We start from the raw sequence: 17502 nt of genomic DNA on the forward strand, positions 1-17502 counted from the left end.
ATCACAATATCTCCATTTATCCAGTAAAATGACATTTAGTTCATCGTTTACAACATAACCTAAGAGAATCGCAAAAGCAACAGAAAATGACAACATAAGTAGGAGCATCGATTGAAGGAACGTTATAATTGGATCATATTGCTTATCATCGACAGTGGAAGCATAAAGAAAAAACTTATCTTAAAGTGAATTTACCATCTTGTATCACATTATTGCACTATTTGGGATTCCTCAAGAAGAAACAAAATGAACCAGGAATACTTTTTGCACTATTTGTTCATACTCAAGATTCACATCAAATGTTAAATTTTGACACTTACAATATTTAATAATTTTTCATATAATATAAAATTAATCAATGTAACTATTAAATTATTTTATATTATTTTTTTAATTACGTATACAAAATTTTACATAATTTAAATATTTATAAATATGTTATCTAAAATTTAATATTTACTTATATTTTAAAAATATATTACAAATTAAAATAAAATAATGTCATAAAATTTTTATTCATTTTTTTATAAAGTTGACTAATTTAATAAAAAAAATTTAAAACAATAATTGAATTAATTAATTTTATATTCTATAAAAAAATATTAAATGATATAAATATTCAAAATTGCATCTAGTGTAAATAAATCCTAACTCTTCTGTTTATGCTATTTGCATATCCTTGTCTAACATTAGAAATAATATACAAATCACTTTCAAAAAATTTAATTCTAAAAATATTAAAATTTCATTCAGAAATTACAGTTTCAGAATGTAAAAAATTTTCTCCTAGAATCAAATTTTCAAAAGCAATGCAATACATAGTGAAATTTATTTCCCAAAGAAACAATATACTCAATTTGTTTAGATAGGTGTAACTGAAGTTTTCAAAAAAGGGGTGATACAGCTAGCCAAAATATGGTACAAAAAGCAGTCACGATTATTCCACCAATACCATCCAAAGCCGTATCAGATGTACGGTTGTTATTGAAAAAAATATATAAATCTGGCATATTAACATGTGTTAAAAAGAAAATTTTCAAAGATATTTACGTATGCACACATGCATGCATGTTTTATGAGTTGATTGGAAAAGTCATTATCACAAATGGAGTGTAAAGAACAATGATTATAACAATTTTTTTTTATGACCGTTTCATTTAATTGAGTAGCTTTTAGATAACGAGACTGAATGCGCCTAGCAAGTACCACATCGAAGGGATGGAATCTATCCCCGAGGATATGTTAATATAAATTAATACATACGATAGACACGCAGACAGTATTCTATCTTTTTCCTCGTAGAAATCATAAAAATTAAGAAAGATGCATGTACAATGGATATCTACAACTTCCACTACTTATTGTGCAACAAAAAAGCAAATTCGTATACAAACAGTAATTGTAATTATTAGATGTCAAATTTCAATACAATTCAACCACCCAATGAATCAATGGAGAGATTCATCTCCGAGACAAACCAGCATCTAGGGTGGATGACATCATCAATCTATTGGACTCACTAATTACAATACGGCTTAGGAGCCCAATGACCAACTCAACTAGACATCCTTCTTCGTTCATAAGAATGATGGGAAAATAATAGAAATAAAAGAAAAACAAATACAAAAGTATAAACATAAACATGCAGAATAAAAAAATTGGCAAATTCGATAGATGGAAAATTAACATTAAACTATACTGTAGGGAGGGTTTGTCTACGTATAATAGATCCTTTGAAGATTAAAAAAAATATATTTCAAGAATAATTATGTAGAGACGAGACTCCAGGGAGACTGAATGACGTCCAAGGGATTTGATGAATAAAACATTGCTAGGAAAGGCAATCGTTCAACATTATCACTGAAAATTATCTAACTGATAGCACATTATAGCTAAAAAGATCGACAATGGTCAGTCACATATTGCAAGGGAAAGAAAGTTTTGAGCACATTGGTGCAGTTGTGTATTTGTTAAACAGACAACAGGTAATCTGGACGATTTTTTCAAAAGCAGACAGAAGTACAGAAATGAGGCAAATGCCGATGAAATATGATGATTTGATATTATTGCACCTGTGATTAGTCTCATTAGTCAAAACGCAATATCTGAAAGCAGATATCTAGTGGATAGAAAATCAGCCATTGCCTACAATTTAAATTTCATTTGAGACAAATCACTGAAATTAGAGCAGTGTAATATCATGGTTACCTTGAGACAGATCACTGAAATTGGAGCAGTGTAATATCATGGTTACCTAAATTCTATCAACTATAATAGAAGTTCAAATGAAATAGTGCGTGTTAAGTTGCGACCAGGAGAATAGATAAGCCGCAGACAGCAGAGACAGAGATCACAATGCAAGTTGAACTTGATAGAATTTACAAGATCAAACGTACAATGTATGCAAACAGGACAATAGTTAAGCTGCAGACAGCACCGATAGAGATCACAACGTAAGTTCAACTTGATAGAAATTAAGTGATCCAATGTACTAAATGTTACATTGCAAACAGGATAATAGATAAGCTGAAGACCGCAGAGATAGAGATTGTAATGTGAATTTAACTTGATAGAATTTAGGAGATCCAATGAAATAATTTTAAACAACAATCAAAGAGGAAAAGGCTTGCTACAATAAAATGCAGCAGCAAGCATTTCCTTGGGAGTGGCATTCATCTCAAGACAACTAGAAGTGAACAGAAAGAACACTAGTTGAACAAAATAAATTCCACTGTTTTTTTCAGAGTAGAGGTATACAATGAAGCGCACATGGCGTGATAACAAGTGCAACCAGAAGCCTGGAAATCAAACAGAAATGTATGATCATAAATTGTTGCAAATGCCCTCACATTCGACTGGATTACAAGATATGGAAAATAGTAACAGATGGAAGCAAATGAAGCAAATGATCCGGAGTTTTCTGCAACGTCTCAATTTCATGAGACAACTTCCCCACTTTTAACTAAAGTGCTTGCAAGCCAAGGGAACTAGAAAGAGGAGATAGCTAGAAAATCTGCATTTTATTTGCATCATTAGGCAGATACTTTCACCAAGAAACTAAGAAAGGAGAATAAAAGGTTGAAGTTGAACCATCAGAAATAAAATAAACAGCATCACTTTATGGCTCCTCGGATAATAATTTATGGAGATAAAGATGAATCCAAACTGTCAGTATGAGTAGAAAGAAATTTCTGATCCTAAATTTCGAAGAGAAATGCAGATGAAGATTAGATTAAGAAAAGGAAAACAAAGGAAGATAACAAGAAACCAGCAATGTATACTCAGGCATAATCTTGCTAGTCACTGTTATGAAAGAAGTAGCAATCTAGTTGAAGAACCCTAGAGAATTCTTCTCTTTGATCAACCCAGAGGAAGTAAAATAAAACAGGAATAAGAACAAGAAATGATAATTAAATTTTCACCTTCAAAACCCATAAATAACTCCAATAACTCAGGTAGCCATTATAAATGCCTGGATCAAGTTTTCAGCTGCGTGCTTTTGTTCAGGTGTGCCAGAAATAAGAGCAATACGATCACCCCTGGCAGATTTGGAATCAGAAATCTCTACTGTTGCTCCTGAAATCTGGATAGAAACAACTAGGAATAAAATAAATATTCAATGAAGTAAGGTTTAAGTACATGTGCAAAGAATATGTAAGTATAAAATAATTAGTGATCCATCCTAAAGCAAGTCTAAACTTGAGTATGCCTGATACTTAGGTTGTTGACATCAAACAGAACAAGTATCCATCAGTCTATTTAGATGACAACAGAAAAATAGCAGCACTACAGTGTATCAAAATGAGCAACACTAAAAACATATTTAAAAAAGGAAAACTCTTAATATGTTTCTTCTTATTAGTTCATGCACAAATTGCTGTTTCCATCTTATGACAAATCACTTGATATGGTGAAAGTTAAATATATCTTTTTTACATTACTACAAATAACTGGAGAGAGGATATTCATCAATCATAATGTAATAAATTAGCAATAAAAAATATTAAATATCAAGAATTAAACAGAGAGAGCAACGTATAAAAGTTTTAAAATTTCAAATAAATAGCTGTTTTCAGTTTGTCACCATTCAAAAGCTTAGTGTTATAGATAGCGGCAATCACATTTATTTAAGATAAACAATAGAAATATGCCTTTCAAACCATGAACTAGATCACCGTTATAGAATAAAAGTATAGTAAATAAGCATGAGTGAACCAACCTTCCTAATATTGGCTATATTCGCCCCTCCTTTACCCAGTACTTTGCCAACAGCATTAGCAGGAACCAACATCTCCAGTGCTGACACGGGAGGCAAACTGTGTATAATAAAGGCACAAACATGAGTTAATGGTTAAGTAGTTTGACATAAAGCTAAGGAAAGAGAAGAAAAAGGGACCAAGTCAGTGGTGAAGTATAGAAAGTATGTAACTTTAATAACAATATATACTAACCCTCCATATAGCTTGGTGGCATACGAAGACAGAGATCCAAAGCCATTTTCTCCCATCTATTAGAGGGGCACAAATAAGAGAAGATATCACTGACATGTTTAAAAAATAAAAATAGAAGAGTTAAGTAACAACAGAAAGAAGAAAATAAAGAGATATATAAATGCAATTCTTAGCATATTGTACCAAAAACAGAGATACTTTACAAAGAACTAGAGGAAAGGATGTGCTGAATAAAAGAAACAGTTCTGTGGAACAACTATATTCATCCCCCTTCCAACAAAAAAAAATAATTTAAGAATACTGAAATCCATCAGTATTCACCACATTATCTCACCATGTTATCTGCTTTAACATAACAGCACCCATAACTTGATAACAACTATATTCAAAGCCAAATGACTAATAAAAAATTAGAAGATGTGCTATGCAAGCACATAAGAAATGATCTATCTAACATAATTTCAATTTGCATTAGCAAAAGATTTTCCCATTTTAAATCAATATACAGGCCATGAAAATATACTTATCCATATAATGAAAAAAATAATGTTTTGGCTGCACCTATACTCAATAAAATTGACCATAATAAGAATTACTGTCTCAAAAAATAAAATCAATTAACACAAGCATTGGGCATAAAGTGTTTCAAGTCTTAGCACACTAATACAACATAAGAATAAAATATTTTACCATAGAACAATGAACAAGAGAAAATATAACAAACTAGAAGAAATGCATAACTTTATGGAGAATAAAAATATTCTGTCTAAATGTTTCATGAAAGACCTAAGCAGAATACATTCTCATGCTATATTTTTCCCTTTTAAAAGTATATGGTAGTATATCAAATGCAGCCTTCTTTTCCTTTTCTTTAATATATAATAGGGGGTTAAAAAAAACCATTTTCTTGCCTTTTAGGGAGACACGACTAAGAGTATATCACAACCATGCATTTTAAGAAATAGAGTATGAAATAAGGAAAAATATCCTTTAAGAAATCAATTCATATATAGCACTTTAAAAAATAAATTAGTCATAAGATTTTATTTTTTTCCCATATATTGAACCTAGAACTTTAAATCAGAATCAATACAAGATATAAATATATCAGTCATCAAATATGCACAACAGAATAAGAGATTAGTTATTGTCGTCGGATTTGGCACCTTTAAAATGAATGGGGTGCACTTTATAGGATAAGTGAATATGTAACCATTGATTAGAAAATCAACTGTAAAAATTTTAATAACTTCAGAGCTTGTCATACATGTATTTGTATCTTATCATAATCACAATAGTTGATTTTCTACTCAATGGTTACAAAATGCAGTGTGTCCTCTACAGTGCACCTACCCATCATTTCAAAGGAGCCAAATCCACTGTTGAAATTATAGGGAAAAGATGTGGAAGAGAGAAATAGTATATTTCACTGATAATGAATTGTGTGCGAACTGCAAATCACTAATGTACGAGCCATTTCATCACAATCAAGGTCAACAATCCTAATATTTAAACAATTATAATATGATGATATAGCCAGAAAAAACAGCAGAAATACATACCGAAAAGGACCCATAATCATAAAGGCTGCTAGAAGAAAACATTCCCAAGCCAGTTTCACTTTCAGCCCTCTGATCATAAGCCAGTGGAGCAGTAATAGGTGAAACTGGCACTGGTGGCACCGAATAAATGGAACCATTCAAGTACAAGGATTCAGAAAATATAGGAGGATTATGACCAATGTCTTTTTCTGTCAATACATCATCTCTTAGTCTTAATACAATCTGGATTAGTGCATCTCTCACACAATCAACTCCTCCAACCACCTAAATCATAAATCGAAAAGAACTTCAAATAAAATAAAATAAAGATACAAATTAAACACACAAAAAAGAAGCAAAAGGGACTTCAAACCTCAACGAGTTCATCATTTGCATCTGCACATTTAGGCTTATCACTTCTTGAGATTTGAACATCAGCCTTAGTTCTCCTACGAATTTCATTTATGATTGAACCACTTTTCCCTATAATACACCCTATCACTTTGGATGGAATTAGGAGCCGAATTGAAACTATGGTATCATGTTCATCATTTATCTTCCCTTGCAGTAGTAGCATGGCTTCAACAGCTATGGATTTCAGATCATTTGACGACTACAAAATACACATACTAAATGATAATTTCTCTCTTTATGATAGAAGAACAGCGCATAGTCAATATACAAAATCAGAAGAGGCTACTGCATGCAAAAAGTATGGAGCATGGGCAACTTCAACTAGTATACCAAGCATAAAACTGATCTTGAAATTCAATGATTTGAAGAAGCCTTCAAGTTAAATAATAATAAGGCACCAAGCATATCTGCTTGTACACCTGTAGATTGACCATATTATAAAATGATGCCTACAAAAGACTACCTACCACCTAGAATGATTCCTGAAGAGATAAAGAAACAGTATACTTGACTGAAATCTTGCGAACACAACAAAATTGAAATATTCAAATAACTGGAGTAACATTATAGGATCCCCCTCTCCCTCCCGCTAACCAAACACATGCACTTGTGAATTGAGAAAGAATAAATCACACAAGTAACTGATGAGAAATAATCAACAACTCACCTCAACAATCAAGTCTTATGTGACTTTTTCATTTTCTTATCCTCACATATAACTTTGTGAATTGATCTTATAATATGACACCCCCACCCACCCCCACAAACAAAGATCTTGATAAACAGTAAAAGTCGGAGCTTCTATATATGAATAGGAAATATCGCGGACTCTTATACTCCAACAAGTTAACACCCCCATCCCAAAATCACAATAATGGATGTGCCACTACATGTTACAGAAACAAACAGAATAGCACACCTCTGTTGCAGTTATAGTGATTAAGCACTCATCATGATGAGCCTTAGAATCATCAACCTCAATACGAGCACCACTAGCCTGCCTCATACTTTTAACAGTCCCACCTCCCTTCCCAATGACACACCCAATCTTGTCAGAGGGGCACAACATTCTTACAATTAACTCGTCAGATTTGGAAGCATCAAGACTGGAAACTACTGGAAGTGCAGATGAGTACAGAGACCATGTATTTCCTGTATCAGCATAACCTTGCAAATCCTGTACATTGGTAGTGTCTATAATTTGAGGAACGGATCTAGGTTGGATAATTGGATCTGAAAGTGGATATAGTCCACCAGATGGAAAAATTGGAACTTCAGAAGGAATGATAATGTTAGGAGGGGTGTCTGGTACAGTTGTGTCAAGAGGAATGTCCTCCTTGGGAGAGAACTTGTACATAATAGAAGAAACTGCAAATAATGCTCTTTTTACTGCATCAGATTCACCAGTAATCTACTCAAAATGAAAAAAATTATATAGTAAGATATAGAAATTTGTTTTAACAACAGACAAAAACTGCATAGAAAATTATTAAAGACATAGAAAACTGTAAGATTTTCTCCAAAATTGGATGCACAGAAAATGTATTTCACATTCAAACTACTATAGCCAATAAACATTATACACTTATCTTGATGTAAAAGAATAGCTACAGCACCGAAATGGATTCTCCAGCAATATTGGTGGCTACTTAGAATTACCCACAAAAACATGCATGAAAGCATTTATGCCATGTTGCACACATCGGTGTATGCATTGCAGTAACTGAATTGGGACCTTAAATTTTATTCACAACATATAATAGATAGTACTCTCCTCTAAAAATAGTGAATGGAGGAAAAACTTGATAATATTTTTCTTAAAAACATTGAAATACTGGAAAGTTTGTTTTCATTCTTTCTCCTTGTCATTTGGGAATCCTTGTGAGAACTATCCCATTTGGGAGGGCCCAGTTTGATATTTTTTTCCCTGCAAAGGTGGGAATGGACATAAAAAAATATTCCCAAACTGATTAGGAGCCATGAATTTTACCCCATGCCCCACGATGTCTCTGTACATTGAAAATAATGAATTTATCCCTTATTTTAATAATTAATAAAAAAAGCTTCCCAAATTGATTTGGAGTCATGTAAAAATGATTTTTTAGACTTTTCCTTAATAATTAATATGTAAATTTATATTTAGTCTTCTCTTTAATATAGTTTAATAATTGGTTGAATAACTTTATTATTGTTTTCTAAAAATTCAGTGTTTACAATGTTGGGGTTCCCATGGGGAATTAAAGAATAGGGACAAAGGACAAAATTACCGTAAGGCATGGAACAAGGATGGGGATGGCAGAATAATGGGGAGGCCTCCTTGCCCCATCCCAATGTGGGTGCCATCCCAAATTGGGGATTGAGGTAATCCTTCAAAGCCAAAGGCCATACAAAAATTTCTCAAATTTTCCATCAATAATTTAAGCACTACAACCACAACAGCCTAATTCTCCTAGTTCTAAAGATCACTAAATTTATCACATTGATTAATGTTACTCATAGAATATAAGTTGGATGGTTGAAGTAGAGAAAGACATCAAAAGATATATGTAATCGTAAAGTACCTATCAAGTTAAAAAAATGTTTTACCGTACTGCAATACAACTAACTATCTTACCCAATTAATACAACAATTTAGTGCCATAAGTGCATTTACTGTCTTGACAGCCATAGAACTTAGAAAATAATAAAAAAAATAAAGCATTTGTTTCAAGTTCAACAGTGACAAGCAACTTATCATTGGTAATAGTACCATATATTCAAGGGAAGAAATATTCAGGATGGGATAAGGGAAGCAACAACTAAGAGTTTCAAAAATTAAAACCAGTAAGAAATTATATATGGCAATTGTAAAATAGATTTAAATGAGCTTTTAGTCCCTATACAAGACTCTTTTTTACCAAAATTTGATTTTAATTTCACTCTTGCTGTTATGATACGTTATAACGATGTTGACTCTTCCTCTTACTTGCAAACGGTTATTCAATCTAGAAGGTTTAAATTGTTTTTTTAGTTCTTACACAATACCCTTTTTTTATAATTAATTTTCTATAAGTAAAAAATTTGTATATTAGTTCCTATATGAAAATATATTTGCAATTTCGTCTCTATCATTATGTTGAAATTTTCCTTTCATCTTTAGAAGAGTATTTCAGATTCTTCAAAAAAGCTTCATATTCTGCTTTCTACCTTTTCAATTCATAACGTTCAGCTTTATAATACAAGCTAATGCTTCTTTTCTTTAAATAAAAACGATGATGATAGTAATGATTTAAAAAGTAATTTAGATTTTCTTATAAATGTACTAATGATACAAAAGAAGAAAGTTCTTGAAATAAGGCTGAAATTTAAGATATTAGGATAAAGATGATAGAAAAAGGGATGAGGATTATGATGAGAATATAATAGAACAGACAAGTAGTGATACTACAGATGAAAATGTTGAAAGTAATGCTTATGTAAAAACATATCAAGATATGAAGCTGGACATAAAAAATATGAAGCAAAATATGAGGTTTCTTTGAAGAATTTGGAAAAGATAATGAAAAATTTTCACTTGACATTGATACAAAAATTTTCAATTGAACTTGCAAATAAATTTTTGTATAAGAATTAATGTACAATTTTTTTTTTACTTATAAAGACTAAATTACAAAAAAAGATCTTGTATAAAGATTAAAAGACAATATAAATATGCCATGTTGGATAACTATTTGTCAAGTAGAAGAAAGAGCTAATGACGTTATAACGTACTGTAATGGCAAAAATGAAATTGAAAATAATTTTTGTATAAGAATTGATATACAAATTTTTTAGCTATAAAGACTAAAAGAGGTCTTGTATGAAGACTAAAGGTTTATTGAAACCTGAAAAATACAACAAGAAGGTATAATAATGAAATCATTATTGACCAAACAAGTTGTAGGCAGTTTTCAAAATAAAAGTGAAAAAAGTAAGATGAAGAAACTCTTCAACTGTCAACATGCATGTTTATGTTGCATAGCTAACAGATAACATAATGCATATTAGTGTGAGAAAATACAAATATCTAACTGAATGGTCTGCACAAATATTACAATGTCAAATGTTTACAGCATCATCATCTTACAACCAAGCATTACCCCACTAGTAAAAAAAAACTGTGTAACCTTTCATGCAACTATAGTTGCTAACTTGCTACAGTCACTATGAAAAAAGTGAGGGTAAATTTACACACCACTCTACATATCAGTGTTGTGATTTCGTTACTATGCAATATATAGTATAGATCAATGGTAAGTTAGTGAGTTTGGTATACTAACCAAAACAAAATTGTCAAAGTCCAAAGCACATGAGTGTGTCAAATCAGAAGTATCCTTAGCAATGACCTTGATATTTGTTCTTGTCTTAACTCTCATTTTTTTAATGGTAGCCCCAGCCTTACCAATGATATTTGCACTCTGGCTGGATGGAACAAGGATTCGGCATTCTTCCTTCTCAGAATCTCCAACAATTCCCATGGCATTTGAAATTGCAGAATGAACCTTGAGAAGAGCATCTTGGGCAGCACATAATGGCTTTTTATCATTGAACTCATCTTCCACCTCAATTTCTTCCTTGTCCTTAACATAGCAGTAAATTGTTATAACTCGATCGGTGACACCAGGAAATGGGTCCACAACCTTGACTTTTGCCCTGGTCTCTTGCCTTATTGAATTTATCACTTTTCCATTCTTACCAATAACACTCCCAATAACTCCATCCGGACAGAGTATCCTATACACAATCAATTCATCATTTCCCCTTTCATCTTTGAAATTCACACGCCTCTTTTGATTTCTGCTGTCCCCATCATGGTCTCTCTGTGATCGATATCGTTTCCCAGTCTCACCCATTAAATTACCGGCACTGCTCTTGAAAACAGAACATTATTTTAAATACATTTATAATCTGTCGTAAAATATAGGTATTTCTTTTCACCATAATCCTTCAAGCCACCCTTTAGATAAAAAGAAGCTTGAATGAAACAATAAATGCTGCCAAAATCTGCCACTTTTTATTGCTAAATCAAGCTATTAAATTTAAAGGATCATACACCTACATAAGCCCACTACTTATCAGTTATCAGTTAACATAGTAGGAACTTTAAACGCAGCCCAATTAAAATACCTACACTAATGCTAATCAAATACATTACACTGTTTTCAACATCGTCTTGTATCATCTGACTAAAGCACAAATAATTATATGATGGAGCAGACACCGGAGCTACAAGAAATATGAAAAATCTTGTGGAACAGAGTCAGAAAGCAAAATTCAACATCAAATGCACCATAAACCTTGGAAAATTTTGAAAATCAAATCAAATAATAATGGAACATGACCGTCTGTTTAACAAATAAAGCTATACTTTTACTCAATACAAAACAAGGTAAGATAACTTGTTATACTGCGACGGCACCTCACACGGCCTGAAAATGAAAACGAATAGATGCGAACTATTAAAAATGTCAAAACCACTGTCGCGTACCTGATTATTAGTTAGAAAACAAAGAAGCCAGTTAAAACCCTAACGAGAGACACAGAGTGAGTGATTCACCGTAGAACGCAATCCAGGTCCCAAAGATTTGTTCTTCGTTCTCTTCCTCTTTTCTCTTTTAAATTTTGTATATAACAGTTTTACATATATTATTAAAAAAATAAACTTTTTCCAATAAAATATATTATATAATTATTTATAAATTTTATAAATTAAAAATAAAATAAGTTTATTATTAATAATAAATATTTTATGAGATTTTTTGATATACGTATACTTTTTTAAAAGAAATATACTAATAAGTTGTAATTATATTTTTTAATACAAAAAAGTGTGCTTATTAGCATATTTTAATTAAAAAATAAGTTAATGCATATTTATTTTATTTTATTTTTTGGTGCAGTAATGCATTTTTTTTTTATATTATGCATATTAATTTTTAATAACTATAATATATTACCAAGTGATAACTATGATTTTTTTATGATAGATAATGATGATTTTTTTAACATACAAAAATATTTTTGTAACAAATGAACAAGTATATATTAAAAAATCACATATTTTATTACATTAAGTAAAATAAAATTAAAGATAAAAAATATAATTAAATTACAAAAATCCTAAATGTACAATAAATAGTATAATGAGAAAAATAATATCGTTTACAAATATTTTCATTTTAAATAATAAAACACATAAATAAAGACTCCTAGTTGATATATAGAAACAAAAAAAAATTGTGAATTATATATTTTTAAATTAAATAAAATTATAAATATCTTAATGTATTATAAAGAATTAATTCCTTAAAAAGAGTAAAAAATGTGAAAATAAATAATTAAAATAAAAACCATCACCATTATTAGGATTACATATAAAAAATTTTAAAAAATAAATCACCATAGATTCATATTAAAATAATAATAAATACATTAAATTTTAAAATAAAATAATATAAAAAATAATAATTTTAAAAATATACAAACACAATAAAATTTTGATTTATAGAAATTTTGTAATCTTATAAAAACTATTATATTTTAAATTAATTCTTAAAAAATATAATTTAATCTTTAACAAAATATGTAAAAAGTTAATTGCTATTATTGAGTTTTATTTATAAAGTATTAAGATAGAATTTTGACTTGACAGTGTAACATGTTAGATTTGTGATAAATTCTTATCAACATGTAATATTTTAAAAATGAGTTAAATAAAAAAAATTCAAAGCATATATATTTTTTAAATAAAAAATAATATGCTCTTAATTTTTATTGTTAACTTTTTTTTATAGGTTTTGTTAACTTCTAAGTCACTAATAATAATAAAATTTTATTAAAAAATATTAATTATATTTTTATAACTTCAATACAATAATTGTATATATTTTTTTATAAAAGTTTTCTATTTTTAGATTAACAAAACTCTTTTTTTTATCTATAAAATATTAACTGTAAAATTTGAACCCAATGTTGTTTACATGTTAGACATATGATAAATATCATTATGTAATATTTTAAAATATAGTTAAATATAATTTTTATTGCTATAAACATTATTTATGTAAAATTAGTTTTTAATAAATTGACCAAATAAAAATTATTTCTTAAAAAAATAATAATGAGTGACATGATTTATTTGTCTTGTGGCACTATTTAGTTAAAATTTTGTTAGTTAACTCATGTTTAACACACGTCTTAAAGATAAAATTATTTTTTTTATTTTCTTAATATGCTAAAGACTAATTCTTATCAATTTTAAAAAAAGTTAATTATAAATACAACAATTTTTATAAAAAATAAAAATTTATTTAATTTTTTATTTTAGAATATTATTTACTAATCAGAATAAGAGTTTGTCACATAACAATGATGATTTAAATTTTAATAATGTTAAGTAATTCTTTATTCACTTAATTTATTAATAATTAAATTTTAACAAAATTTTTACCAACTAATTCAAACACAATCTTTTTTATAAGGATAAAACTATATTGAAACTTTAATTTTTTATTTACTTATTTTTATTATTATGTTTATTAGAATAAGGGTATGTCACGTATCAAACACATGGCAACATTAGGTCAAAATTCAATTAATTAATTAACTACTTGACATATAAAAGTTAACAACAATTATTTTTATTTTTATTTTGCTATAACAATTATTAATTTTTTAGACACTTAATATATTAAAGATTATATTTTAATACTTTTTAAAAATTATTTTTATATATAGTAACTTTTTTAGGAATAAAAAATTTGTTAAAACTTAAAAAAATAAAATTATACTACTGCATTATAAAAGAAATTCTTACTTTAAAAAATAGGTTATTAATAAACTTCACTCTTACAATTAGTATTTTTTTTATATTACTATATATCTCATATTAATATAAGTCTAAAAATTTTAGTATAAGAGTTTAAAATTTATATTCGATCTGAATTTTTTATTTGATTTATATCTAACAGTCAGTAAAATAATAAATTATAATCTATTAAATATAAATTAAATAAAAAATTAAAATTGAATATAAGTTTTTTTAAATTTATACTAGTATGAGATAATTATATATATATATATATATATATATATATATATATATATATTCTTTTATAACAACATCCACGTACTAAAAATAAGATAATAACTTTACCTTTTTGTATGATTTAAGGAGAATAAAAGTAACTCTTAAACACAGAAAATTTAGGTTTATAATATAAGAGTAATTCTTTCATATATTATTATAAGGTGAATTACGTGGTTCGCTTAGTTTTGAGAGGGCATTAAAGGTCCTTTGTATGTGTTTTACTAGCAATAAAGTGACGTAACAATAGTTTGACTTGTGATCTTTAAATTGTAAAGTTATATGTTAATTTGCAAAATAGTCTCTCAAATGATAAGCTATAACTTTCCACTGCATCTGCTTATGGCAGATGAGCCAACGTTGATGGGAGAATAAAAGGAAGCATTAATCTTTCAACTTTTACTCAATTTGCCACATTTAAGGAAGATGGCCAAACAGAGGTTAGAGACGAAAGCACACTCAAACAATTAGGTTTGAATAGTCTAAGTACGTGATCGCATTAAAAATCTGTAAACATAAATTTAACACAAACTATAACTAATAGCGTTAAAATTAATGTAAATTTAATTGCGTTATAACATAAAACCAAACATGATACAATTAGAAATCTTAATGCAGTTTCACTAAGTTTCACGCAATATTGGTGACTAGATTTTGGAAACCAATACTCAATCTCACATCCTTGGGAAAGAGGAAAGGTAACATCCTAGGACTTCATCGGTGGAAAGGTAAACAACACTTCATGATTATTATGAAAGTGCATTAACCATAGTAAGGGCATACGCTTAACTAGGGTTAGACTATCAAATTTGATAACTACGTGCACAATTTTTTTAAATCATAATTAAAATCCAAGAACACTACTTTACAAGTTGGCATTATAATTTTAAAATTTAAGGAGCATAAATCAAGTTATTATTACATGTCTGTACCCCTGTGAAAGACAAATACTTTCTAAACATCAGGGACACCGAAACATGCACCAAATTATAGAAGTATTTTAAATCATTTATAAGAAATATATTAAAGGCAATAATAGATATTTTTAACATATTAATATATTTAAAAATAAAAATAAAATCTATTCTTTTAGGAGAAGTGATTGTACCTTATTATAATGAAGAAAAACAAACTATATTATCTCATTCTAAATAGACGAGTGAAATTTCAAACTTCCTATCGGTCAAGTATGAAACTCTATCTCGCACTACTGGACCAATTTTTTGGGGTTCAAAATCTATCTTTTATGTATTCATTGTTACGTCAGAATATTTTAATGATTTTAAATGAAAATATATTCCTAATAAGTATATATTTTTTCTCATCATGTGATTTCTTTTACACTGCGCATTCAACTTTTAAAATTTAATTTTAATTTTTTATAATTTATTTCCTATTTTAAAAATTTATCTCTTTGATTTAATCTTATTTAATATAAAAAATTTATAATCAATAATAAAATAATTGATTTTATAAATTTTAGAATTTAAAAATAATTTTTTTTTGCTAAAGAATTTAAAAATAATTTTATATCATACTCATTTAAAAATTTAATTTTAAGTTAATAATAATAATACTCATATAGCAAAAAAATCACTAAGTAAAACGAAAATCACTGTCATAAATTATTTTAATCAAAATTAAATTTATAATTATAGAAATTTAAAAATATAATTTATCCGTGAGTATATATTTTTAATTTGATATTTAAAATAAAATTAAATGTTCAGATCAAGAAAATGCTTGCGAGTGTATTATATTATATTTAAAGTTACGATGAAAAATCAAAAAGAAAAAAAGGTTACAATGATGAACATTAGGCAAATTTATTATAATATTGTAAATTAAAAAATAATTTATTATTTTATAGCAAATCTGAAACAATTTTTTAATTTGGGATTTTTTTGCTACGTGGATCAAATTTTCACCAAACGACTGGCGAAAGTAATAATTTTTAAATTTTTCAATATCTATTTTCACCAATCTCTCATAAGTCTATTTTAGAGAGCGGTTAGTAGTCTATTTTAGAGAGCGGTTCAAAACTCATTTTAATATTTTCATATTTCCAATTTAAATCTACATAAGTTACATTTAATTTATAATTATATAAATACTATTACGTTTTTTAAAGTAAAAAATATTATTATTTACATACAAATTTTATTTAAATACAAAACTCTACTTACTACCTAAAATTAAATTACATTTTTATTTTTTTATATTTCTAAATTAAATCTACATAAATTTTATATAAATACAATTTTAAAATTTTACTTCAATATAAGTGTAAAAATTATTTATTACAATCAAACTAAAATATTTAGTTTTATATAATTATTTTATTTAATTCAATTTTTATTATTCTGTATTTTAATAAATATTTATAATAATTCCTGTAAACAAATTTTATAAATCTTAATTTAACCTATCTTCTTAACAATTAATTATAATTTTATATTTTAATTAACTATATCACATTTCATTTTTTCTAAAAACATATTAATCTATATATAAATAAATAAATAACTATTTAAATTTTAAATTCTTTTTTACTAATCTTTAATAAACTTTCGCCAGTAGCAGGGCGAATCATCTCAGATGTTGGCACGTGTATCAAAATCTCTCCAACCGTTCATTTTAAATCTAAGAGAGCGGTTCCGGAAGACCGCTCTCTAATATTCACTTCTGAGAGCGGTTCAAATGGAACCGCTCTCTAAAATAGACTTATGAGAACGATTTTAAATTAACCGCTCTAAGAAGTCATGTTTCGTTTTTTTTGTGGCGAAATAGATATTTAAAAATTCAAAAATTAATACTTTCTCCAGCCGTTTGGCGAAAATTTGATCCACGTGACAAAAAAATTTCAGATTGAGAAATTGTTTCAGATTTGCTATAAAATAATAAATTATTTTTTAATTTATAATATTATAATAAATTTGCCCGTATTAATTATTTTTGTATTATGGTTACTTTATTAGGGGACTTAGGGCAG

At 28.0% G+C, this 17502-nt stretch overlaps 1 protein-coding gene across 2 annotated transcripts; it reads right to left on the reverse strand.

Annotated features, from left to right (window-relative positions):
* Window positions 1-1366: 1366 nt before the first annotated feature.
* On the reverse strand, window positions 1367-12038 carry LOC113852400 (KH domain-containing protein At4g18375-like). 2 transcript variants are annotated; one of them, XM_027482625.1, is made up of 9 exons: window positions 11913-12038; window positions 10705-11290; window positions 7326-7817; window positions 6366-6605; window positions 6014-6277; window positions 4452-4507; window positions 4220-4316; window positions 3423-3583; window positions 1367-3013 (listed from the first exon to the last, which is right to left on the reverse strand). In XM_027482625.1, exons 2-8 carry the CDS (start codon window positions 11275-11277, stop codon window positions 3452-3454), a joined length of 1854 nt encoding a protein of 617 aa, XP_027338426.1. In that variant the 5' UTR covers window positions 11278-11290; window positions 11913-12038; the 3' UTR covers window positions 1367-3013; window positions 3423-3451. The 2 variants fall into 2 exon arrangements, with proteins under 2 accessions (XP_027338426.1, XP_027338427.1); XM_027482626.1 differs by having other exon boundaries at window positions 2716-3197; window positions 11913-12025.
* Window positions 12039-17502: the final 5464 nt, after the last annotated feature.

The sequence above is a fragment of the Abrus precatorius genome, unplaced genomic scaffold, assembly GCF_003935025.1.
Source record: "Abrus precatorius isolate BTA unplaced genomic scaffold, Abrus_2018 Scaffold10, whole genome shotgun sequence".
NCBI lineage: Eukaryota > Viridiplantae > Streptophyta > Magnoliopsida > Fabales > Fabaceae > Abrus > Abrus precatorius.

What these genes read in the sequence shown, in the direction of transcription:
- LOC113852400 (XM_027482625.1), bottom strand. Translation starts at nt 11,277, where the DNA reads ATGGGTGAGACTGGGAAACGATATCGATCACAGAGAGACCATGATGGG. An exon ending in ACTTTGACAATTTTGTTTTG is followed by an intron (nt 7,818 to 10,704) that starts GTTAGTATACCA and finishes CATTTTGAGTAG; the next exon opens with ATTACTGGTGAATCTGATGC. An exon ending in GCCACCAAGCTATATGGAGG is followed by an intron (nt 4,317 to 4,451) that starts GTTAGTATATAT and finishes TATTATACACAG; the next exon opens with TTTGCCTCCCGTGTCAGCAC.